The 25,732-nt window shown below is 38.9% G+C and overlaps 1 protein-coding gene across 2 annotated transcripts in view; it reads right to left on the reverse strand.

Annotated features, from left to right (window-relative positions):
- Window positions 1–25,732, reverse strand: part of kcnb1 (potassium voltage-gated channel, Shab-related subfamily, member 1) — a 43,855-nt gene continuing 18,123 nt past the window's right edge. For both annotated transcript variants that reach the window (XM_042223038.1, XM_042223037.1), the window contains exon 3: window positions 1–7,853. In XM_042223038.1, the coding sequence (XP_042078972.1) occupies window positions 5,937–7,853 (1,917 nt within the window). In that variant the 3' untranslated portion in view covers window positions 1–5,936. The remainder of the gene's footprint in view (window positions 7,854–25,732) is intronic.

A 25,732-nucleotide genomic window follows, 5' to 3' on the forward strand; every position in this document is an offset into this window, starting at 1 on the left:
TAAAGTGATCTGATTTATTTCATTTTTGATTCATTTAAGGGAAACGTTGCTTTTTATTAAGAAATAAAAATATCTTGGGACATTGAGACACTTTCTTTTAACATGTAAAGTACTGGCTCTGTGTGAATCACAACCAGTTACAACGCCAAAGTTACAACATGCACTGAACAATAGAACATTTATACAGAAACAACAGCATAGAAAGTCAACAGGTAAAAATGTTTTTCTCTTTTTGTTTTTGTTTTACAAAACAGACAGCCTCGGGACCTACAAACAACATTGTATAAGAGCTGGCTAAGGTCATTCAAATATCTTTTTTTCAATTCCCTGGAAACAGTGTACTTTACAAAGACTGATGGCTTAGGCAAGGTTGGGGTCAATTCCACTGAGAGGTTAAAATATAGGGAAAAAATAGTTTATGTTTGAATTTGTCCGTTTCTCATGCTTTAATACTGCTTTTTATTATAGCGCCACGTGTGATGTGTCTTGTGCACCACCTTGAATCGACCCCAACCCTGTAATACAGTGTTAGATTCAGAGAATGTGGAATTGGACTACTTGCTAAAGCAGTAGTTCTCACCAGGTTTTGGAAACTATCACGTCCTTGAAAAAGTCCTGTGGGGTTTGAAGAATAAATTAAAGAAATAAGAAAACAAAAGAACGGAAACTCCTTTAACCTCTTTTTTAAATTTAGCAGCTAGCTAAACAATTCAATTCTCTTTTAGATTTTAACTAAATGCCTAATACTGTACAGCTGGGAGTCATATGGGATGATTAGGAATTGTATTTATAAAAATCTTAGAGAACTTGTGCTCTTAATTTTAATTGGTATCAATAGAGAAGAGGTAAAAGAAGTCACTAGATTGTGTTGTCTTGATAAAGAGTCATGGTTTAGTCCTTTGATTCACATCGGATTGCTCCACAGGGAACCTCGGTGAAATTAAAAGGTCTGCTATACTATTAGATTCAATTAATTTGAATGGCTCCCTTGAAAATGGAGTGGATTTAAGCGTCCAAATAAAATGAAATGAAGCTAAATGTAGAAATGAAAGACACTTTTTTTACTATTATTATTATGGTGGTATTGTGTCACAGTATCACAGTCTAAATATGAAATCAAACATCATACTTGATGTTTTTTTGCTCTCTCCTTTCTAAAAGCTTAATTCTAAGAATGCTAGTGTCAGGATTTCAGTACTTGTAAGTGTGTGCGCACATGGTTGTGCATTTGGGTAATATTTTTCCAAGATAACTCTCAGGTCTCTACACTAGTGCTTGCTGCCCTTTCGTGATATATTGATTGTCATCATTGTTGAGAGATATTTCAGTGAAAAATGGTCCCTGACTACAATAATATAGAAAACCGAAATGATAGGACAGAAGCTCACGTGGTGCTTAAGGAGGGGTTGTGTGAGCTCAATGCCCTTCATATTTCATATTTATCTCTTAGTTCACCCTATAATATTTGTCTGGCTGCTTTTTGTTTTTTCTTGACTCAAGTAACAAAATCAAAATGGACAGTAAGGTATAATCAGGTGAAATAAGTTGAACTGTATTTTTTCTTGTTGAAACTGAAGAAAATAAAATCTGTTTGACTAAATTTGTCATGAATTCCTTTGGGATTTAACCTGTGACTTCAACCTCAGGAAAATGTGAAGAATTACAGACATTTACTGGACAGTATACATGTAGGAACGTAACCAAAGAACATTACCAGAGACCATCTGGATCGTTTTCAATACCCACAGTCAACTGTTGTGCAACAGGACATTTTCTTATAACAAAAATCTATTTAACAGCTGTTTGTGGGTAATTATTGTAATTTTTTATCATTGTGGGGGATTTTTTTGTTTTTGTTTTTTTTGGTACTTCAAATAAAGAAAGACATTAAATAAAAAAAAATATCTACACACACAGGAAAAATGTAAAGGTGTAATACAACGTGAGTCAATGAGATGAAGCTATTCTCAGTACAGTTATCTGCTTAATTATACTAAACATGATTCATAAAATGCTCCTCCCGTATCTCGTTTCCCAGCTATAAATAAAGCTGCACTTCAAAAACATCAACTAAAAATAATCCTATTTTCTCACACAACTCTAATATTTTCTTTGTATTGCAATCTGCATTACTGCTGCATGTTACAGTCAGGACTGTAGATGGAATAGAGAGAAAACAAAAGGCAGGATTCCCCCAGCCCGCACATTCATATTGGAAACAGTTCATTCTTTTCCATTAAGCAGCAGCCACACTGCTATAATGCCCCAGCTTTACAGCAGTCTCCCTTTCTCTCTCTCACACACACACACACATACACACAGTTCCCTCTGCTTCTCGCAGTCGTTGGTATTCCTTTCACACCTCAGCTCCTCTCACTATGGGAGAGCAATATGAAATGGTCCAACTCTGTGATTAAAACAGGAAGTGAAATCAGGATTTGTGATTAGACTCTAAACTACAACACTAAAACGATATGTGTCAATCAACTTAGGTTGGATAAATTCTGAAAAAATAGATTTATAATAGTGCAATGCTCTTATTTGCGTGCATCATTTGCCAGTATATTTGTGTCAGGAAAAGACTGAGAAAGATTTTAAAGTTATTCTTTTTTCTTTTGACAGTATATTTTGTTGGCACTGAGGTTCTTTGCTCATCTTGTTAACATTTGTGAAAGATGTGATGACAGAAGGCGTACTGTACCTACTCGAAAGACTTTTAAAGACGTTACAAAAACCTTGTACTTTTGCACTAGAAATTAGATTTCAAGAGATTGTGGAAGGACTCTTGATACTGTAACTCAGCTCATGTTAATGAGCGGAAATCTTGTATATAAAAGATGGACTTAGCTTTAAAGTAAATCCCTTACATAAGTGCTGAAACATTTAATATTTCTGATGTCCAATGGCTGCAAAAGAGAAAGTCTTTCAGAAAGTTATTCCATTGCTCTCTTAGTTTAGGACCATGGTAAATACTTTTCTGTTGAGTTCATGTTTGCAATCCCGTCTTCTAAGTCTTATTAATCATGTTTTTTTCTTTTTATAGGGAGCAGGTGAAAGAGAGCCTGGAGAGGTGGAGGTATGCGCTGGAGAGAAGAGGAATGAAAATCAGTAGAAGCAAGACAAAATACATGTGTGTGAATGCGATGGAGACAGGCGTAACAGTGAAGGTACAACGAGCAGAAGCAGTGAAGGTGGATGAGTTCAAATACCTGGCGTCAACCATTCACAGATGGTGAAGAAGAGAAGAGTGCAGGGAGGGTGAAGGTGAGTAACATGGGTGATTTGTGACACCAAAATGTGAAAGACAAGTGTGGAAGCATTGGGAGTGACCAGGATGGACAGGTCAGGCAGGAGGAAAAATGAAGAAGACCACAGAGAAGATTCATAGATGTAGTAAAGAAGGACATGAGAAGAGTTGGCATGGCAGAAAAGAATGCTAGGGACAGGGTGATAATCCTGTGGTGGACTCTTGGTTGATTCTCGTGAAGGAGTCGCTCTCATGACTCATCCAGTGACATCACTACCTGCCTAATCAGTGGCATGCAGTCTGTTGACGTCAGATTTTCAGCTCAACTCAGCTCACTTGGGAACGTACTAAAAATACTGGTGGACACCCCTCAGCCTCCCAGTAGATCCAGATATGGTATAAACTGGAATATCTTAGGTGGGGTCTGTCTGGAGTTATCACATTCATAAGATTTTCAGAAAACTTAATCTCTAAACTTGACCTTGACATTGAGGTCATGACATTCCAACTCTTCTGAGATTTTTGCTAGGTGCACCTACGGTATGAATGTCAACATCGCCTCGTTTTGAGTGGTCGCATTCACAACTTTGGTGACCACACTGCTCGCCCGCCAGTGACAACAATACCATATCAGCCTTTTACGGTTGAAGGGTAAAAAGTACCTGAAAACAGGAACCACTGAGTCGAGTCAAACTCACTAGGTACTAGTGGAACAGAGGCTAAAATGCTCCAGGCACCAGTGGCTGATTTCACATTGGCTAAGTCCATGTTTCATATACAATCTGGCGTGTAAAGCAGCACTTAATATATTTTTAAGATCACGAGGACCACTTCTGTTTTGCCTCTCTCACCATCTACAATCTGTATGAAGAGTGCAGCAATTCTTGTTAAGCGACTGGTCCTCACTATACTATGTAGCAGTGTAATCACACAGGCGTACGGAGAATTGTGTCTGCCAATCCAGGGGATAACAGAACATATATTAAAACTGAATTCATGAACATAAATAATAAAGTACAAAGTCCTTATATTATAATGTTAGATTTACACAGTACTCATGAATATGCACAGTGAGGAGTGGCTCAGCTAACATGCAACTACTGTCGCTTTATGGGTTCACGTGTCTCCGTGTGTGATTTGTAAAAGTGTGTGAGCATATGTTACATGTAAGTCGACCTTCGCCACTCCAATTAACAAATCACTGCTTAGCTGTTGCCAACATTTGAGGGAAACAGCTATCACCATGGAAACTAAACGTATCTATGGTATCCTGAAAATTGTCTCCAGTACCTGGATGTATAGTTTGCCGGTGTGTGTGTGTGTGTGCACTCATGCATGAGTTTTATCAATTCTGGCATTTGCACCCGATTAATGGTAAGCTGGGCCGATTGCGGATGGTGCTGTTATATATATATATATATATATATATTTTATCATTTAAGAAACAAAATAGGGGTTGGATAACTCCCCTGCTTTTGCTGTTTTATACACATATCGTTCATGCATTTGTGAACAATTTGGCTGCTTTTATGTTGGTCAAACGAAGGCTGATGCATGCTGAACAACTGCTCTAAACATCATGTCAGTAGGCTAGGAGGATTTCCTTATATATGTTTTTTTTTATTTAGAGATGATGGACAAGCAAATCATCATGTTATTTTATGTTATGAGACTGGGTACACGCATGCTTTCATAATGTGCATTTTATGCAGCAATCAGCATAATTCTTTCTTTTGTTAGCCCATGTCAAAAAGAAACCTCTTGATCCAAAAAAACAGATTCTGATGTGCTAGGAAATCTATCCGTCATTCGATCATTCACTCTCACCAAGACATGTTAACATGAGTTAGCAAAACACTGTTAACAGGAAAAGTGGTCATTATAATGCATGATGAGCTGGAGCAGCGTCTGTGCCAAAACACTGAACCTCATACGAGATAACTCTTCACATGTGATTATGACACAGCAGACCAGAAATGTACTTATTTCTAATAGGAACTTTCTCTTATCTATAGAAAAATAAATCAGGCTAGACAATCTCAAGAGTGTGTGTACATGAATTATCATTTGGCCATTCATTACTGTTCACTCTCTCTTGCTCTGTCTCTTATAGACACAGGCACACATATAAGCAGACATGCACACCCCTACAAATGTAAATGACTAAGGCCAGGTTTGGGAATGGAGGGCACAAGTAAGTAGCTTATAGGCTTCTAGGTCCTCTCCTGTATCTTCAAGACTACAAAATCAATCGGGACTTAGTTCTGGAAAGTGGCTGCGGGGATTTTTTAGAGATAACCCCCTGCGACTAAAACCATCATTTAGCTGGGTTTCGCACTTATAACTACAGCTTTATTTCTCTGATGACTCTACATCTCTGAACAGACCCATTGGCTACTTGGGATTGCTCTTTTGTTGTGTGTGTGGAATATCTCCTTATAGGAATGAGCTGAAGGAGGGGCAGTGACATTCTTCAATTAAGAAATGTTTTTCTCCCAGAGTATTCACTACACATGTTCACCCAAGGCTTATTGCCCAGTGGCATGCTCAGGTAATTTGTGAAATGTTTTAGCGAGACCGGTTGTCTCGCCTTCCTTTGTCTCTGGCTTGGAGTGTTTTAGCCTTTAAGGTGTCTCTACCAAAAACACTCTGTCCCAAACTTGCTGTTAGTTTTTTCTTCACTTGCACCTCAGAGGCCTTTATCCAAAGTATTTTGACGTCCCCTCTCAGCCTTTGGTCTACGTGTCATCTCTGGTCCTATGTGATTTTCATGAGCTAGCCCACGAATCCCTTCTAGCGGGAACAGACAATTCTGACCCAGCATTTTCTGGGCTGCTTCTAAATGGTTAGTGCCCCTCTGGTAATTTATATTAATGCTGCGTTTTGGGCTTGCATCACCCAGGAGACGCTCAGAGGGACTGGTGTCAGACATGTCACGGAGGTGCTCATCATCGTCTGTATCGGCATCAATGTACTTGCTGATGGAGGAGTCATGGAAGGTGAAGACAGTTGGAGCCAGGGGAGTGCCTTCTGGAGACTTTGGTGGGGTCCTGCTGCTGGCAGTAGTGTATGCAGAGGTTTCGGGGCTTAACAGAGAGTGGTCTGACACAACTGAGCTGTCTGAAAGTGGGGAAAGTCCTGATTCCCCGTCGCTGCGGCAGCCTCCTTTGGGAATAAGGCTTTTTGAGGAGATTCCAGAAAAGAAAAATTTCCTTGTGCTGTCCGTCTTTGTGACAGACACAGGGGTCAGCATGGGCTCACGGTCCCCTGTTGTTTGCTGGCCAGTTTTTGTATTGGTGTGCTGGGACAATGCTGTCGCTGGACTGTATGAGAAGCGGTTGCTTTCCTGAAGACCAAGATCTATTGCAGGACTGTGGGAGAAGCGTGGATTCTCCTGGAAGTCTGTTGCACAACTAATGTAGCTGTCAATGCTGGATAAGCTTTTCATGTCTCCAACTCCATCCCTGGTTCCTAGGGCTTGTTGACCATGGTCATGTATAGCCCCCAGCTCTATCTCATCCCTCTGTTTACCAACTCTGGAGGCCCTTTCTTTAGCATTGAGGTTGGGTTGTGACTGTGTCTTTGCCATCTGGTTGTACATCTCTTCTAGTTTCTGAACATTTAACCTCTGGGGACTGGTGGCTCGGGCCTTGCTGGGAGAGCCTAACTCCTGGGCATTAAAAGAACGGTTTGAGCTTGTCTCTGATGCAGCCCTCTTGGGAGTCCATTTCCAGCGGCTGGGTGAGAGGTGGTTGTCATGAGGCCTCTCACTCTTCTCCACCACCACATCCATCAGCTCTGCACTACGTGCAAATGCTTCTTTCAAGTTCATTGAGACAATGCTGCCATTTCTCTTTGCCCTTTCTAAGGCTTCTCTTCTTTTAAGGGCCTTTTCTTGCCTCTTCTGTTCCTTATAGAATTCAGAAAAGTTATTTACAATAATAGGAATAGGTAGAGCGATCACAAGTACTCCAGCTATGCAGCATAACCCCCCGACAATCTTTCCCAAGAGAGTTTTGGGGTAGATGTCACCATAGCCCACTGTGGTCATAGTAATTGTAGCCCACCAGAAAGAAGCTGGAATGCTTTTAAACTTTGTATCCTCTTCATCCTTCTCAGCAAAAAATACCAGACTGGAGAAAATCATGATACCCATGGCAAGGAAAAGAATAAGTAGGCCCAACTCATTGTAACTCCTCCTAAGGGTAAAACCCAGAGACTGAAGACCTGTAGAGTGACGAGCCAGTTTCAAGATACGTAGAATACGCATGATCCTAAAAATCTGAACCACACGCCGAACATTTTGAAACTGTAATACACTCTTGTTGGATTCTGTCAGGAAAATGGTGACGTAGTAGGGCAGGATGGCCAACAAGTCAATAACATTTAGAGGACCCTTAAAGAACTTCCATTTATTCGGGGAGGAGAGGAAACGGAGCAGGTATTCCATGGTAAACCAGGCAATGCAGACAGCCTCCACATGGGCAAGTTGAGGGTTGTCTGTGGATTGACCAAACTCATCTGTATCCTGTAGCTCTGGTAGGGTGTTCAGAGACAGGGCAATGGTGGAAAGCACGATGAAGAGGATGGAGATGATGGCAAGTATCTGAAAGACAAAATTAGTCAATATGAGATTTTATGCATCAGAGAATGGCTTACAGTAAATAAAACTTTGGTCACTTGAGAGGTTTTGTTGCAGACATTGAAGACACTCAGCGAGCTCAAGGTGTTGGGAACAGCAAACCTGCTAAAAACCTTGAAAACTGCACTCAGGTGTATTTAGAAGAAATGGTACTATTTTAAAGACAAAACAAATTTGGTATAGTTTACCTTTTTCTATTTACAGCTTTGTGTACGATATTGCATGAAAAACATTTTTTCGCCTTAATGACTTAAACTTGAAGTTGAAAGCTGCATTAAGTGGAAACTATGAAATTGAAATCATCGTCAAGTGTGCACTTTAGCATACTTTTATTACCTGATCACACAATTAAGCTATATGCAAGTAATTAAACTATAACAGTTTAAATAAACCTTCTATAAATGCTTGACTGACAGTGTGACTGCCTGAGAGCTAATGGATTAGACAAACTTGGACCACTTATTTATTCATAACTCACTTATCAGGCTGATCCACATGAGTGAGTGTGCTTGAGTGGACAATTATGTTTAGCACCAATCAACAAAAACAAAAGTATCACAGCAACACATATCAGACTCACTGAATAATTTTCTAAAACATAAAACTGGGAACTGGGTAAAACAGTAAATGCTTATTTTTGGTGTAGAAAGTTTTTTTTAAATATTTTATGACATTTTCCAAACTGGAGGTTGGACAGAGCCCTCGAGAGCTCAAATGGGCTCTTGAGCACTTACCCCTGCGCTGAAATTGTCATGTTAAGATAATTAAGATGAGCCTACCATTATCACAGAGTGCTGAACCTACTTGCTAGCCACGAAATCAGTGACTAATTGAAAGGCTTCGGTGCTCTCTATTTAAAAGTAGGATAAGGGTAAAACATAATCCACATGTAGTTTTACACTGTTTTCTCCCATTATGGTCTCTCTAGAATTACTGAGGAGAGACCTCTCACTCGCCGTCACTTGACACCATCATGTAATGAAAATGAACCTGCAATAACCACATAGGAGCAGAATGTCCCCAGAATCTACTGCACTTGATGATGCTGATGATTCACTTTACGCAGTACACAGAACTGGGAAGTCTGTCAAAAAACAGCACCCTGACACACACACACACACACACGCTACCCCACCCACTCTCCACCAATCATGCTAACAAGCACGTACGTGGTGGCAGACTACACCTCTCTGAGCACTGACAGCACCCCCATCAACCAGGATTGATTGTGTAAACAAAAAAATGGTTGCGTTTGCTTTGAAGTATGTTATTCTTGAGTTTGTTTGATCTGAGTAAATGACTGCGTAATACTGTATGAAAAATACTTGAGAAAATGTTGCAGTGCCATCCAGCTTGCGATATACCATCAAGTCCAGCTCACACACACACACACACACACACACACACACACACACACACACACACACAAAAATAGCTAGAATGATTTTACATCTAACTTTGTAGAAGACAAAAAACTTAGTTATGCCTCATATTAAAGGTTAGTTTACAAAAATCACTTGAATGAAATCTTGAGGTTTGATTTGATTTAGTATGACACTTTAAAATTTTAGTCCTCGAGCTGTCATGTGGAACAGTAGCTCCCGAAATGGTCTAATAAGGAACACTGTGCCGAAAAATAATATCGGGGTTAGATAAACAAAGACAGATGGACTATGATGTAAATAAAACAAAGAGTTTTTCTCTTTTTTACCTCATTTCCTACTAAGTTAGACAGATGTCTAAATTTATCTGTTGCACAAAGAACTTTAGTTGCTAACTAGTCTAAAAAGAAAAACTTTTAATAATAATAGTAATACAATTTATTTAAAAGCGCCTTTCAAAACACCCAAGGACACTGTACAGAGCAAAAAAGACAAGCATAAAAACAGGAAATAAACACATTAATAAAAGAAGGTTTAAGAGCATATGAGTTCAATGAGTTCTGGGCAAATTATACCTTTTGAAGAAGAAAAACAGCTGAGTTCACTATTTGTCGTTCTTTTCTCTGGCTGAAAGATACTTGTCCTCAACACCTGACCATTACAAGGATGTTTTAACTGGAAAATTTAGCAGCACAGAATTTCAATAATTTTTTTAAATGTTAGGAAAAAAATGATAGTAACAGTAGATAGTGTAAATAGCATTGGAAACTTCCTGTTGCCTTAAATCGCCTTTAATGCAGTCAAACAAAAATGGCAGATCACATATTGACCATTGATTCAACAGTGTTTAGTCTGATTAGGGTTGTCACCAGAACTGATACTTATAGTACCATTTGACACACACAGTGGCCGTTGTTTTTGGGTTTTCAATAATGTATCAGCATAAAAAACCTAAAAGATTTGTCACAAATTATAATCTACTACCAATGGATTCTAAAAATTACTGTCAGATTAGAAACTCTTTTGCAACAGTGTCATCTTCACTTCCTTCAGCGCACACACATTTACACACAGACAGACAGACAGACACACCGCCCCTCCCCTCACTAGCAGCTGAACATGTGAAGAGCAGCAGAACAAACTTGATGAACACGGACACCTTAGCCTTTATGGAACATTTTGTGAGGTCAGTAAAACTCCTGTTTCAACAAAATTTAAGTATTAATTACCATAAGCATTAACCTGGCCAGTGCACACATTGACATAAACCATTTAGCTATAATCAGTTATCTACATTAGCTGTTTGTTTAGTTATTGTCACAAGATAGTGGCTAACAGCTATGGCTAATTATAAAATGATAACATTAATATGCCCATTTGTATGATGATAACACGATTATTTGTGTCTGACATTTTTCTCTTAAGGGCAAACAGTGAAGCTGAGGAAACTATACCAAAACAGCAGCTGCATAGCTTACCAGCTGATCTGTAACAAAGCTATGGTGTCAAGTGAGAGGCACAGGAAATAAAACAGGACTGTAGATGAATATTTTTGCATATATTCCTTTTATTTTTGTCCTTCTCCCCCCTAGTGGTCTTGAAAATGTTATTGAACATTGCATATTTTCCTGATATTGAGTTTGTGGCTTTCTGTTCTGACTGGTCTAGGCTCTTCTCTACTTTTTTCATTCTTTGAAAAACTTTTGTTAAAGGGAACTCTAGTCAGTTGGATGGCTATAATTACAAGACTAGGAAACATTTACAGCCAGAAGATTAATACTCGCTTAATCACTTTCTTTTGTGAACCAGACCTCAACTAACTACAGTGCAGACAAACAAACACCTAAAGAAAAACCGTGTAAAAAGCAACTAGTATGGACCGGGGATGTCAACAGCCTTCAGCCTGAGTTAGTAAGGTTTAGAAGAAGGTGGCTAATGCTTTAGTTTTTGATGCAACAAGCTAAATGGGTGCATGTAAACGTTTGTAAAAGAAACTTGGCCTTCCGCAGAAGATAACCTATTCTGAACCAGAAGCAAAAAGACCTGGATTATGTGAAAGTGTCTAACAAGGTCTTTGGAACTCAGTACATGTATAATTGCTGGTGGTAAGCTAGTTTTAGAAGCTGCAAATAGACTGTCCAAAATAAAATTCAAACAAAGATCTAATTACAGAGGCTATCTTTTACAGATATAAATAAATATGCTTTGAAATTTTGGCTCACACTTTGGTTGCCTAAGGCAAAACACTTTGAAAACCACTGACTTAGAATATGTGTAAAATATACTCATTCTTTTTTATGGTTCTACTTCATACCTGTTATAAAAAATATCCAAGTCAGACACTGACTATCCCTGTGTGCATTTCAGTGATAACAGCTTAAAAAACTCTCCAGCTTTCCTTTATAACTGGGAATAAAGGGAACAAATCCAGCAGGTCTCTCGTGATCTTAATGCTGAGGTAAAAGAGAGGGGCTCCTGTCCCTGTCTGACTTGAGTGAGGATGAATCACAGAGTCAACATAATCCAGTGGTGTATATTTTGTGTATTTATCATAAACTAATATACTGTATGCTGCTTTTTTTTAGTTTACAGTGACTGATACAAAATGTCACATACTATATACAGTACTGTGCAGAGGTCTTCAGCCAATCCTCATTTCTTTATATTTTGCTTCCAAGGAGCCAGACCATCCATCCATGGTGTGGAGCCTATCCCAGCTGCCACAGGGCAAGAGGTGGGGTAACTCAGACAGACATCCTTTTGCACCTATGGACAGTTTAGAATCACCAAGTAACCCGACCCCACTAACTGGGTGTTTTTGGAATGTGGGTGGAAGCTGGAGTGCCCTGTGAGAACACAAACAATGACCCACACAAACATGGGGAGACCATGAAATCACCAGCTCCTTTACCCTGGTAACCTGCAAGCTAGTTTGCAGCTGACATGCTTCCTCCAAAATATTCCCAGGCCCGATAACTTAAACCAAGCAGTTGGTAATAAATAATCTGCTGGCTATAATCATAAATCAAAGACTCGGCAAACAGAAAATATGCAAAAAAAAAAAAAAGGTTCCAAAACACACTGCCATTGCAATAAAACATAAACATTTCAATAAATTGCTAAACCAATTTACTACTTTCCTGGCAAAATATGAAAAATTAAGGTGTGGCTCAGGACTTTTGCACAGGACTGTATCACATACTGTTTACTGATGACTTACATCTTTGTCTATTACTATATTAAATGATTTGAGCCTTCAAGATGAATGTAATGTTACATCTGATTCCTTTAGTTCCTTACTTCATGAACTTCAGTCCGCATTTGTTATATTAACCCTAAATGACTCCAGCTCCAAACAGCACAACTTGGAGGATGAGTAGGAGGCTGCAGCTAGAACACTGAGCCTGTTTTGGCAATAGCCCACACAAAAGAGGTTAGGATGTTATATGCTGAAATCAATCATAGGATAGTTAAAATACTCCAAAAATGAGTGCAGTGTTGGACCAAAATGCCGCATAGGGGGTGAGATATACTATTCAGTCCAGCAGTTTAACATAGCTAACAGTAAAAAGTGAAATATTTCACTGTGACTTCCTTCCTTGATCAAAACCTCAGTGATAAACTGAATCTGCGGGTAATACATGCATCAACAAAAGAACCAAAGCCTCACATGGAGCACTTGATATATTGTTTTTTGTATAAATCATCTAGAAGAAATCACAACTTACAGGCAAAAAAAGGAAGGGTTTTAACAAAGGTTGTTAGAAGGTGACTGACAGCAATGATTGACAGCGAGGGCCTTGACATGGTCTAACAATTCGGACTCCCAAGAGTAAAAGTGATGGCTCAAAAAACAACCTTATCTACGACCAATCAGAGCAGGAGGAGACTGTTGCCATAGCATCGTGGCAGACATGAATAATGACCCTATCTGTTTATTTTCTTCCCTCTGTGCTCCTCTCCCTCCTGCCCTGGAGGAAATCTGTTTGAATCAAACACTTGAAGAGAAGAGAGGTGCTGGGACTGGAGAGTGAGGGTGGAGCTGACAAAGCCAGCACGAAAGTAAAGGGGTGGAGATGATGCAGTGAAAAAACACGATGCCGTTAAAGAGAAAACTTCGACATGTTATACTTGTAACAGGGTGTGTTACAAGTATAACACAACATATTAAAGTTCGCCCACTTATTACTCGATACAGTAGAATCGTAACGAGTCAGGAAAGATACAGAAACAGGAGGACAAAAACGGGCAGAAGGTAATAGATTGAGAAGCTATAAAAAGGTCGCTAATGAAGGCACACTGGTGCTGCTGTGTCTTCTGGTTATGAGGTTAAGTTCCACTAGGAAACCCTGAACATTTCCCAGTAGCCTCTGTCCCTGATGGCCTTGCCTCTACAAACTGTGCTCGCTCTCTATCCCTGCCTGACTTGTCTTTATCTCTTACTTCCTTAAATTGTTCAGTGTCATGGGGTGCGAATTTCATAAGATTACTGAACCCCAAATCTGTGATAAAACCTTTCAGTTTACTAGAAAAAAGAGACCGCAAGCATGTGCATGTTAGGAAAATGTTAAATGGAGCTCAAACATAACCGACTATTTTTAGACTCTCAGTTGTCCACATGAGAAAACGGATGTTAATAGCAGCCACACCCGAGATCCTACCCTACAATTTTTCTGTGGTGGATACTGTATAATTGATTTCATTATATTAACCAAAAAAAAAAAAATGACAGCAACTACCGATGAATGCGCCATGGTCTAATAAAGGGGATAAAGGACAAAGGGAGGGAGATATTAATATCTAGAGGAGAGGAGAAGACAACATGTGAGCAAGAGCAGAGTGACAGGAAATCCCACCGTGACACTAAACAAAGCCAGATCACACTGGTCCCTCATGGCACACTTGTGCAGACACAATAGTCTGCAGCAACACCATCTTTTTGGACAAGGTGACACCAGCCCTCATTAGTGTGCTTGAAAAAGAAGTCCTGGACATAACTGGTATGAAGGATGCCCTCAGATGTCATCCAAAAGAGTAAGTTTTTATAAATGGAATTCTCTGCAGAGGGAATACTGTCTCATACACTTGGGACTCGAAACAGGGCAAACTCCTTGTCAAATTATTTTTGCCCATCTTCTCGTGCTTGTACCTGGGCGTGCTTCACTACCCACTCTCTTTCAGATACAACAGCCTGCTTTTATGCTGGCTGTGTCGCAGCAGCTGTGATTCATTTCTTTGCGCTGCATTGGCTTTGCCAGGGTCAGGCTCATTCATCTATCAACCCAGTTCTCATGCAGCAAGGAGAGAACCTTGAACTTTACACATATATATGTATATATATACATATATGTGTGTAAAGCTCTGGAAACAAACCATGGCAACATTGAAATTACAGTTATAGTAATTCTCTAAAACTGTAGTTTTATTTCATACCTCTTTTTTTCCTTAGAGAATATGAGCAGCTACAAAAAACAGGTTGTTATTCATGATTTTAAATTACTGTATTTCCAATTCACTCATTGCCTGAAACTAAAGTATCAAGAGGTTTCAAACAGGTGGAGTAAAGCTTTTTATAGAGCAATTGGAAATGAAACCTACCCAACCCCAACAAGTCTGTTTACAGGATATATAAAAAGGTTAAACTGTGTTCTTTAACTCTTTTTCCCTTGGACACCAAATAGGAGGAACTGTTGTTTGTCTTTTCTGAACTGAGCAGTTCAGGTCTGCTTCCAGAAACAAATTTACTGGGTGTGTGTCAGAAATTAGTGAGGTTTCAAAACTTTTCATCAAAGGTACATGAGAGGTCATTAAATTTCATCTTTATGGGAGAAAAAGTTAAGCATACTTTCCAGCTGTGTTCTTACTACAAAGGTGCTCCTATGCAATTATGCAGAGGAAATGTATTACTGCATTAATAGTATTACTGTTAAACGCAACTGAATTCAGGTTAGTATTCTCACTCTGCACTAAGTCTGGTGGCATCCCAAGTGACAGTTAAGGAACTCCCTGACTCCCAGTGCTCTGGCTGGCACCTTGTCTCATTAGCAGCAACAGGAGCAACAGACTCTTCCTCTTTAACAGTGTGCCTGTGAGTCCCAGCATCCCTGTCTGTTACCTTTGCCAGCACTCACCCAGGGAAACACGTTAGACCTACATTATAATGACACGCTCTCCTTAAACTTAAACACCTGAACAAGCATGGTCTGAAGTGTAGGTGAGCGGGCTCTATTTTTGCCTGAGTAAATTCAGGTCTTGCTTGCTCACTAAGATCCACTCACAGCTGACTTGCTTTCCCATCATCCCATGAGCCACATTGGAGGCCACTGGGAAACCATGCAACACTCTCCCAGCCTTGACTGCCAGCCACTGTCACCATGACAACCCCCTTGAAGCTCGACAGGAGGTGGCTACGTGGACCTGCTTGTGAAAAGCAAGTCTGACAGAGTCTCCTTCTCTGTCTCTTCCTCTCTCTTTCCCTCTGTCCCTGATTTGTACCTTTCTGAGAGCTCACCAAGCTTTAAACCATCTGCTTTTGTCTCTATTCTGTGTCCAGGTTTCTCTGGTATTTGTGTCACATCGCTTTTTGCGTTTTAGCAGAGCTTCAACTGCAGTAGCATAGGCATCAGTTCAGTTGGTTAATATTTTTCTATGGCACTGTGGCTCAATATTTAAATAAAACTAAAAGCCCCCATCATTATTTAAAAAGGAAACAGACATGAGTGTGCCAGACACCACCTTTACTTGCAGATGTTTGCACCACGTGCCACATGCTAGGTCTTTTACCATTTGACTGGATGAACAGGAATCATAAAACCAAGCCATCGTTCTTCGTTTTCTTCAGGATGTTATTATCAGTGGTCAGTAGTATGTGAGTAATAATGTGAGCGCTAAATAATGTGGAATAATTCACACTCCTGTTTCGAATAGAATGGCTCTGCCTCCTCGCTGCCTGTGAAAGAGATGGGGTTTCCATGGAGACGGGAGGAGACTGTGTCTTCCACATTTTCCCCCAGCATGATAGCTTGAAATACGCACACACAATTTGCAGTGGCTCAGCTGTAGTCTCCCCAGCAGACATCGCTTCTTAACTTTGAACAGCACAGCCTCATTTATCTTAACCTCCCACATCTTGCCAAAATGAATAACTTATATCTTATGGCCCTTCGTGGGAGATCCTGCCAGTATCGTGACCTTGCTTCCGTGACATTCATTCTACTGTACTCTTAGCCTTCTTGTATGTGGCTTAGTGAGGCAAAGGTGAATAGCACATTATTGAATGTTTGGATATCACATGCACGCGATTTATTTTTCCTACAGACCACTTAATTTTAAAAAATGTAGTGAAATCACATCTCATGCTCAAACTGTAACCTTTTTGAACTGATTCGAGATTAGATGTAGGAATGTAATTATGTGATTCTCTATGTTTAATAGCAGTTGTGCGCCTTTATACTATACCACTCAAAAAAACCTTTTGTTTTTGAAAGAAAAGCACAGTTGTTTTTAGTAGATAAGTTAAGAAATGCTATAAATGGAAATTCATCATTTTCATTCATCATTTATAGTTTTTAATAAAATATTTACATAAGCAACCATAAAAGCAGCCATTTGTCCAGTGGCGCATCTTGTTACCTAATGTTGATACCTAATATGATAGCACAGCTAAAAACTGTGTTGTTGATTAAAGACACATACATTTGGCTATTAATGGGTCCACAGCTTGCCAATGTTTGATTACAATGTCTTAATCCTCTTCAAATAAAGCACTTTCTTCAGAAATTCATCAGCATATTCTCAGACTAAGAAAGGCTCATTTGCAGTACACGACAACTTATCTAAGTGGGAAATACCCCAAAAAGCTATACAACAGTATGCATATAAATTATAGATGGTGAAAGATTTCATTAATCCTCATCATTGTTGAGCAACCCCAAACTTTTGAGTGGTTGTATATGTGATGAGCTTGTATTTATTTCTCCGTTTTATAATTTCGCCTTTTAAAAATATGTGCTTTGAGGGAATAGAAAAGTCTGAAACAGGCCATTTTTGGGATCTTCAGCAAACTTTTCCCCAACTCATGCAGTGCTTACATGCACAAAGTGCACCAGAACCCAATTCAGTAAACCACTAAAGTAGGTAGGAAATCTATGCTTGCCCCATCCATCTCCTGAATGAATCCCACCTCATCGCCTCTCCCTCTCAATTATTCATGCATTTCAGATGAAGAAGAGAATCCAGACTCAGCATCTATATTTAAACTCTGACTGGTCCATGGTGGTTATATAAATAGAAACAGTATACAGTCTGGTTTGATACACCAAAGAAAGCTGTTCTCATCAGAAATAACAGTGTAACGTGAACTACAAAGCATTTAAAACATTCACAGGGAATTAAAAGATTAATCAGTGGGTATGAGTGTAGACTGATGATTTTACAGGACAGTTAAGGGTAATTAATGCAATGTGTGGTGAAGCTTCACCTGTTCCTTCTGTCTATGAAATGCATAAAAATAACACCTTAAGAACTTCTCTCATCAAAAACAAAAACAAAACAAAGAGGCAAGGTTATTACATCGTTCAGAGATATTTCGCTGCTATATTGTCTAATAGAATGCAGTTCACACAGTGTGCCATTCTACAATGATTTATTTATTACCAAATCAGAGAACATCATGAAGTACTCCGCACACATCAGCACAGAAGGAAAAGTTAAAAGCGAGTGAAACACTGATTTGAAACGCAAAGATAGATGTAGGCAGCAAAAGACCCACACAAAACTCCTTTACAGAAATGCACACAACAACAACACACACACACACACACACACACACACACACACACACACACACACACACACACACACACACACACACACACACAAACACATCGTCAATCAACAATGATGCTTGAATAGAAGGCAGCTGCATGTTTCACAGAAATGACAGTTACCATGGTGATAGTGACAGTGAACTCTTAAACATTTCAGCGCTGGTAGTGAAAGAGTGAAATAAAGAAGCTCAAAAACACAGACACAAAGGCAAGTTATGCATGACCTAGCCTGCAAGATGTGGATGCCATGTATTCTATTCGCAGAGCGAGAGCAATATAAAGCAAGATCGCTCTTAATCCTACACTCAAACACGCTTACTGCAGATATTCAACTTGCTAACAGCATAACGGTCCTTATTTCACAGTTTGAGAGCACCAAAATCAGCGGCCATTCAGTCTGAGTGCTGTTAATCCCATTGAGTGTTACCCTCAAATTAACATGCAAATCCTTGAAGTTTTTGGTAATTGGACAGCTATGAGCACTTGATTTTGCTCTTTAAAAAATCTCTTTTGATTTGTCCCAACTAACTACTGTTAGCTGTTGTCTAAAATGCTTTTATTTTAGTGTTCCTACTGTAAAATCTGCACACCCTCACCCATTTATCTGGATTTCAGTTAGCTCAGTGGAGTTGAGGACAGCATCAGACAGACTAATCTAATTTAACAGTAGCAGTAAAACAATACAGTAATGGTAAAAAATGAAATAAATAGCCTACTGTTTTGTTTTTTAACCTAATAAAACAGAAGTCAGCTCCATTCATTAACCTCCACACAAGACACTTTGCAATATGCAAATCTTTACAGTATGCATACACACTGTACCCAACCTAGGGTTTCTATTAGCATAATTCAGCTGACAATTATTATATTGTTATTGCATTAAAAAATATGTTTATAAAAGGGACACCAATAATAATGTCTTCCATAATTTCATATTAAATTATAATAGTTTAATAGGTTTTATGCATCCTTTTACAGTAGATCTATTATAGAACATTAAACAAAATTTCCTCAGGAAATCTTAATCAAACTACTTTATTGGAACAGAGATTAAACATTAGTCTGTGGAATCAATCAACAGGGCAAAACAGTAAACAAAAATAATCCTAAAATATTTTGTAGCTGTATCTAATCATTTATTCACATGTGTAACTGGTTACCTGCTAAATTAACATCAAACCACTCACCCTGTTCTAACAAACTAGCTCAGGTGGAAAAAAATCACACTCTTTAGTACATATTAGGATATAATAAAAAAATAAAATAAAAAAATCTGGTCCTTAGCCAGACTTGAAATTAGGTAAATACACTTCTCAGATGAAGAAGAACATGACACATTAGACTGTGCCCTTATTTATGTAATAAAAACGAATTAAGCCAAAATGTAGAAGCAGACTAAGTGTACCCCATCAGCAGCTTGCAGATACACCTTCAGCAGAAGTAACTTGAAGTAATCATTCTGTATGACTTTATCAGTCTCAAAGTTTTGGAGGAATTTCGGCCCACTCTTCTTTACAAGGTTGCTTCAGTTCATTAGGCATTGCAGAGATCCCACCACAGCATTTCAATTTAGTTGAGACCTGGACTTTGACTGGACCACTACAACATGACAAATTCTTTTTTTATTTAGCCATTCTATTGTAGATCTACTGCTTGGGATCATCGTCCTGTTGCATGACCCAGTGCCAGAAAACCTTTAGCAGTTGGACAGATAGCCTCACATATGCCTTTAAAATACTTTGGTACACAGAAAACTCTGTGGTTGACTTAATGGTTGCAACGTGACAGGTCCTGTGGCTAGAAACAATCCCAAAGGGTAGCTGTAATTATCTAGTGGCTATAGCTCAAGAGGCAGAGCAGGTTATCTACTAGTCATTTAGTTTTATGGTTCAATCCCTGGGTACTCCAGTCTGCATGCCAAGTATCCTAAGTTGCTCTCCGATGCATACTTTGGATTATGAATGTGTGTGAATGTTAGGTAGAAAGCACTTCAGCTTTGAATGTGTGAATCAGGCAAGCTGTATAAAGAGTGGTATGAGTAGAAAAGCGCTATATAAGAAGCAGCAATTTACCACCCTCCACAGCTGTCCTTGATCATTGGTATGAGGTGTTTCTGTTGAGATTTCTTCGTGATCCACCAAATATGTTGCTGTGCAGCATGGCTAAACATCTCTAACCTGTTTTCCTAATTTGTGCTGCCATATTTTGTTCAGAGAGAGGAGACTTTCTTCCAACAACACTTTCAAATAAGCCATACTTGTCCAGTCTTGTACTTTCAGTCGTTTCCTGTGTCTCGTTCTCCCCAGCTGTGTTCACTTCCCCAACTGTCCTTCTGTATGTCCTCCCACTAGTTCTTTGAGTGTCTCTTCCTCTTGCTTTAGTGTTTTTATTTTTTAGCTCACACTGTATTTTCTGGTAGTTTATAGTTTTCAGTTTTCCCTTTTTTAACTTTATGTTTTGTCTTTTTTGGATCACCTGCCATTAGCCTAAAGAAACAGCTTGATATTCGCTGAACTCTGCTTGCCTTCGCGCTGGCATTTTGGGTCCTCACTTCTTACGCTCCTCCACACGAGGAGTCTGCTTCTCGTTAGCCTAACTAGCCCAGCCTGTTGGGAGTCCAGCTGCCCAGCACCCGAGTGCTTCTTTTTGTTGGAACGGTGGTCTGAGGATGAGCGGCCTTCCAGCGGCGCACTCCCTGGTCCTTCCTCCAGGAGGAAGCAGGCATTCCTCGCCACAGTCCACAATGGCCCTCAGCCTGAGCCTGCATCCCTGGCCACATCAGCTTCACTGCTGGCTTCAGCTCCTATATCTAGCTCTGTGGCTTGGCCTGCCCCCAAAACTGCTACATCTCCTCTGTTTAGCCTCATGGCCAGCCAATTCCCAGAATTGCTTTTTTTGGACTCTCCTTCTCCCTGTTGCTATTTCTTTTGTCCCAATCAAAATTTCATGGAGCCTTGCCTGCCTTTTGTGCCCTGCATTTTAGGTCCTCACTTGTCACATTTCTCCACATGACACTGAATGCTTCAGACCTGAAAATTGCCAAAATGTCTGTTTTTATAGATGTGCTCACACTTGTGGATGAACAATTAATGACTAACATATACTCTCTTAATTTAAAAGTGTGCAGAGCTTCTGTGTTTTGATTTAAGTCTTTGTAAGATAATTAATGACACAGGTTTTATTTACCATATTTTAAGATGTGCTAAGTACCATATCCTGATATGTTAAGCCTTAGCATTGGAAGTGAGTATGCTTTCATTTCAAAACGTGATAAGTTTTTTCATAGCACTACATAGCACTTTTTAAAATTGTACTTTTGATTTTGAACAAAGGCAACAGCTCTGCCTGTTTACATTCACTGTGACTGGTTAATCCCTGTTTGGGGTAAGCAAACAGTCTAAAAGACATAGCCTGCGAAGAAGAAAAAAGCAGTACTGTAAACTGACTACTTGTGTGTTTTCTGCACAAAACGGTGTGTCTTTTCATTTGGGTTTACATGTTGTAACCTGGAACCAGAACAAAGTTTAAGTGAAAGTGTTATTTTCGGTGAAAAGCCTCTTGCACTAATAGTCAAGTCTCCTTTCCATATTCCCTTGATAAATATGTCTCCTTTACCACAGTAGAGTGGCCTTCACTCTATTCAGTTGCCTTTCAAAATAACCTGCACAGTGAAGTGAAATCCACCAATGAAGAAAGCAGCAAAAGCCACCAGAATCGGATCAGCTTGTTCCTGTGAAACCTTTATAGTGATTCTGTTGATCTGAGCACATATATGTTATGTTGGGAATTGGATATGAAGTGCAGGGAGGTTGCATTCAAAGGTAATAGAGAAATAGCCTCACTGAAGGACCGTGAGCAGACTATAACGCCATGCTACTTTTTTCTGTATTGTGTGTAAGAAATGAAGAAGACAGGAAATGAACAAACAGTTCTATATTATCTGTAATAATAAATGTTTGTATAAATTACTGAATGCCATCATACAATGATATGCTGATATGCTGTATACATCAGCTTTTAAGCAAACACATAATACTGTTTACTGCATATTTTATTTAATGGATCAAAGCCTGTGAGTTAGTTCAGGGAAAACATGCCGAGTTGTTCTGATGCATAAGGCTCATGACAAACTGTACCTGATGCAAGATGCTGTATATCTAATGCCCCCTTGCAATAACTAAATCTCACTGCCAATGCCCCACAACATCAACTCATCTGCTCTGCTGTGCTCCTGTAACAGTGATGCAAACACTTGCTACTCTTGCTGCTGCTCAATCTGTCTCCATCTGCAGGGTAAATCTAAATGACTCTAGAGAAGTTTATTACTGACACCTCTTAACCATCCCAGCCCGTTTTGTAGGCTTTTTGTAGGCTTGTGAGGACTGCTTAGGGTACATATTATCTGTATTAATGTGAAATAAATCTAATCCATTAGGGCTAGCTGACCAATTAATTAGCTCCTCATTCACCGGACAGTGAGCAGTGTAGAAAGATGACACTGACAGTTTCCACATTAAATACGTATGAGCATATGATATGCAAGTATGAATTTATTATTCACCAGTGATTCTCTTAGGATTTATTTCAGACTTTCAGACATTGCTCAGATATTAGTAAATGGTAAGAGTAAAAGCAACTAAATGTATTTTATTTGAAGTTCAGGCATAAATCTCAGTGATGGCCTGCCTACGACCCCATGTTGGATGGTAAAAAAAAATGTACAGATGAATGACTGGCATGTTCAGGATTTGATAAGCTCAATTTGTTTTCGTCCTTCAGCTTCGTTTTGACGCTTTTTATTCTTCAAACCTCTAGGAAAAGGAGCCCTAGCAAAAAGATAGGATTTCCCAGCACAACTTCAAGTATAACCTGGAAGTTACACACACGGTAACTTACACAACAGAGAAAACTATTACTGCCACACTAACTCTCCAGAGTTGCAAAATCTTTACATTTTGCATATTCTTCTTAAATTTCTCACTGCTTTTCCGAAAAGGGAACATTGTTGCTCAGAGGTTTCAAATTTTCAATGTTGCTTAAGCAGCATGTCGTACTCACTAATATCATGATTCAGCAGTTGTGCCAGTCCTTGATGGGCTCGCTCCTTCAGGGCTAGTACTTACTTGGAATAACTTACATAGGAGTTTCAATATTAATCACTACACATACTGTTACATCTACATGTGAGACAAAACTTTAGTGCACAGTACACTCTCTTTTTGACACCAACTGCAATAATGAAAGTACCAAATCAAAAATGTCTTTCAATTTACCATAAACCAGACTGTTTTTTGTTTTTTATAGATTAAAGAGTAGGGAACACATATTATAGTGTATATGTCTTCATGTTAAAGAGTGAAGCCAATCGTTGATGCTTTTCCTTCCTAGCTGTGCTAAATATTTTATGATTAATGCAACCACACACGTGTTTTCTCCAGAGCCGCTGTGTCCCAGAATGACTTTTTCTGGAAACTACATCTGCGGAGGAATTGTTAGACGAGAGTTAATTGTTGACAAATTTTCCTGTGATTTTTTGCTTTGTTTTAAAGGATAAGCCCCATCCTTTCGAACCTAATCTAATGTAAAGGAAAAAATAATAATAAAATAAAATGCTCTCCATTAAAGTGATTATCAGAAGCTTTTCAAGTAATGTTATCCAGGTTTACCTTAATAGTTAAAGAACTGAGTCTTTACTGTCTATGTAAATACATATGTCTTTGTAGACATACCCCATTTTCAAACAGGACAAATGAATAGTAGAATATGTACGATCCACGCCAATATTATGCAGAATAATTTAAAAAGGCAAGGTTAAACCACCACATAATGCAGCCATCACTCACTTAAAAGTACATCATATTTATAGTTTAACATGGAAATTGCCAGAAATTATGCACTACTTAAAATTACTTGGAGTATATCCCTGAAGGTTCCTACTCCAGATAAAAGATCAGCTTTCTGAGATCTCCTTACCTTGATGTTTGAGCATGAGCATTGTAGCTGAAATTTTTGTATTCAAACTTGCCACTGTTTTTTTCTTCCCACTTTTGCCAAAGTGCTTGCTCAAGTGGGGTTATATAATTGTTGGGTCTCTGTCTTCTTTGTATTATTGTAGGGTCTTTACCTTACAATATAAAGCATGACTGTAAGAGGCAACTGTCGTTGTGAACTGGAGTTATACAAATAAAATAAAATTGACCTGAATAGAAAAAAGGGAGACACAGAGCACAGACATATACAGGTGGGCTAAAGAATGAACCAGAGATACTTCTGGGTTTCACACAGCATTTCAGCATTTAATAGGTGAAAGTTGTTTGCTTAACCCACTGAACACCAACCACATCAGGAGAGACAGGTGGTGTCTTTTCATAAATAGAGCAATTTTCATCTGTGGTGGGAAGGTTGTGAAGGTCTAACCCTAATTATACGTATTCAGTTAAGAGAAGTTTTGTTTATATTGTGAAGTGAAAGATTGCTGTCATCTGAGGCCCTACAGACACAATGCTATGACCACATGATTTCCATATCTGTAAGAGGCAGATATTAAACGAATACATCGCCATATAGAGACAACCCAGAATTTGAAGTGTTCTTTCCCCAGGCTAAGAGAAACACTTGATTTCTTTTTACCCTAAGTGAGAAATCTGCTTCTTTATTATTCTGTTTTCCTGACTCGATTTCTACATGTCACACAAATAATTTTCATAGTTTCAGTCTTCAGTTTTCCAGATCTCCTGATCTCTAATTTGTTTCCCCTTACAGCCATTGGCCCTGAGGCTTCATTCCTCTTTGGAAATGTGATGTCTTAATGTCTTTCCCTAGCTCATGTAACAGCTTAACTCCAAATTGAATGAAAGGCGCTTGCAGCTGACCACCTCCTCACACTCTACTATTCTACGAAAGTCATGATTTTTCTTCATCAGTAAAAATACACTTCTGACAAAACAAAACAAAAATCGACTTTTTCTAAGCATATCCTTGCACAACAATTAAAAATTTAGAATAAGGTCCACAACTGTTACTCTGATGACCATAGTTACATAATTTATATCACAGAAACAGACAGAACATGTCCACTGAAATTAGTAAACTGAGCAAACCAACAAACCACCTTCACTAAAACTTGTTATGCCCCGGTGTAAACCTGAGGAACTGAAATGACACCACCAGTTTAGATCTATCCACTACAAAATGCATGACATGACTTATGAAATACTCACAAACACAACTCTGCCAGACCCTCTGCACATTAACAGTGAATGAACATGAAATATGCAGCACATTGTTGAAACAGCTACTGCAGAAGGCCAAACTCTTTCCAAAACCGCTCTTCATTGTTAACTAATAATACTGATCAATATATTACAATTTCAAAAATCTTTAGCACGGCTTTATCTTTCTTTTGTTTGTTGTGTGGTCAGCAATTAGATAACCTAATGTATCCGTAACGCACAAAATTAAAACAACCAATGCCATGATAATTATATAATGATTTCTACTGCACTTAGCACTGACTATGTAAGGAAATTTGCAAAGAACATTCAGTCTCCAAACAGGACTGACCTTTCCTTCTATTCTTTTCATCAGCCCAAATAAGATGCAAAAAGATAGAATCCCATCATTTATATATATA

This window comes from Haplochromis burtoni, unplaced genomic scaffold (genome assembly GCF_018398535.1).
Source record: "Haplochromis burtoni strain Fernald_Lab_line unplaced genomic scaffold, NCSU_Asbu1 Contig_100, whole genome shotgun sequence".
Lineage (NCBI taxonomy): Eukaryota > Metazoa > Chordata > Actinopteri > Cichliformes > Cichlidae > Haplochromis > Haplochromis burtoni.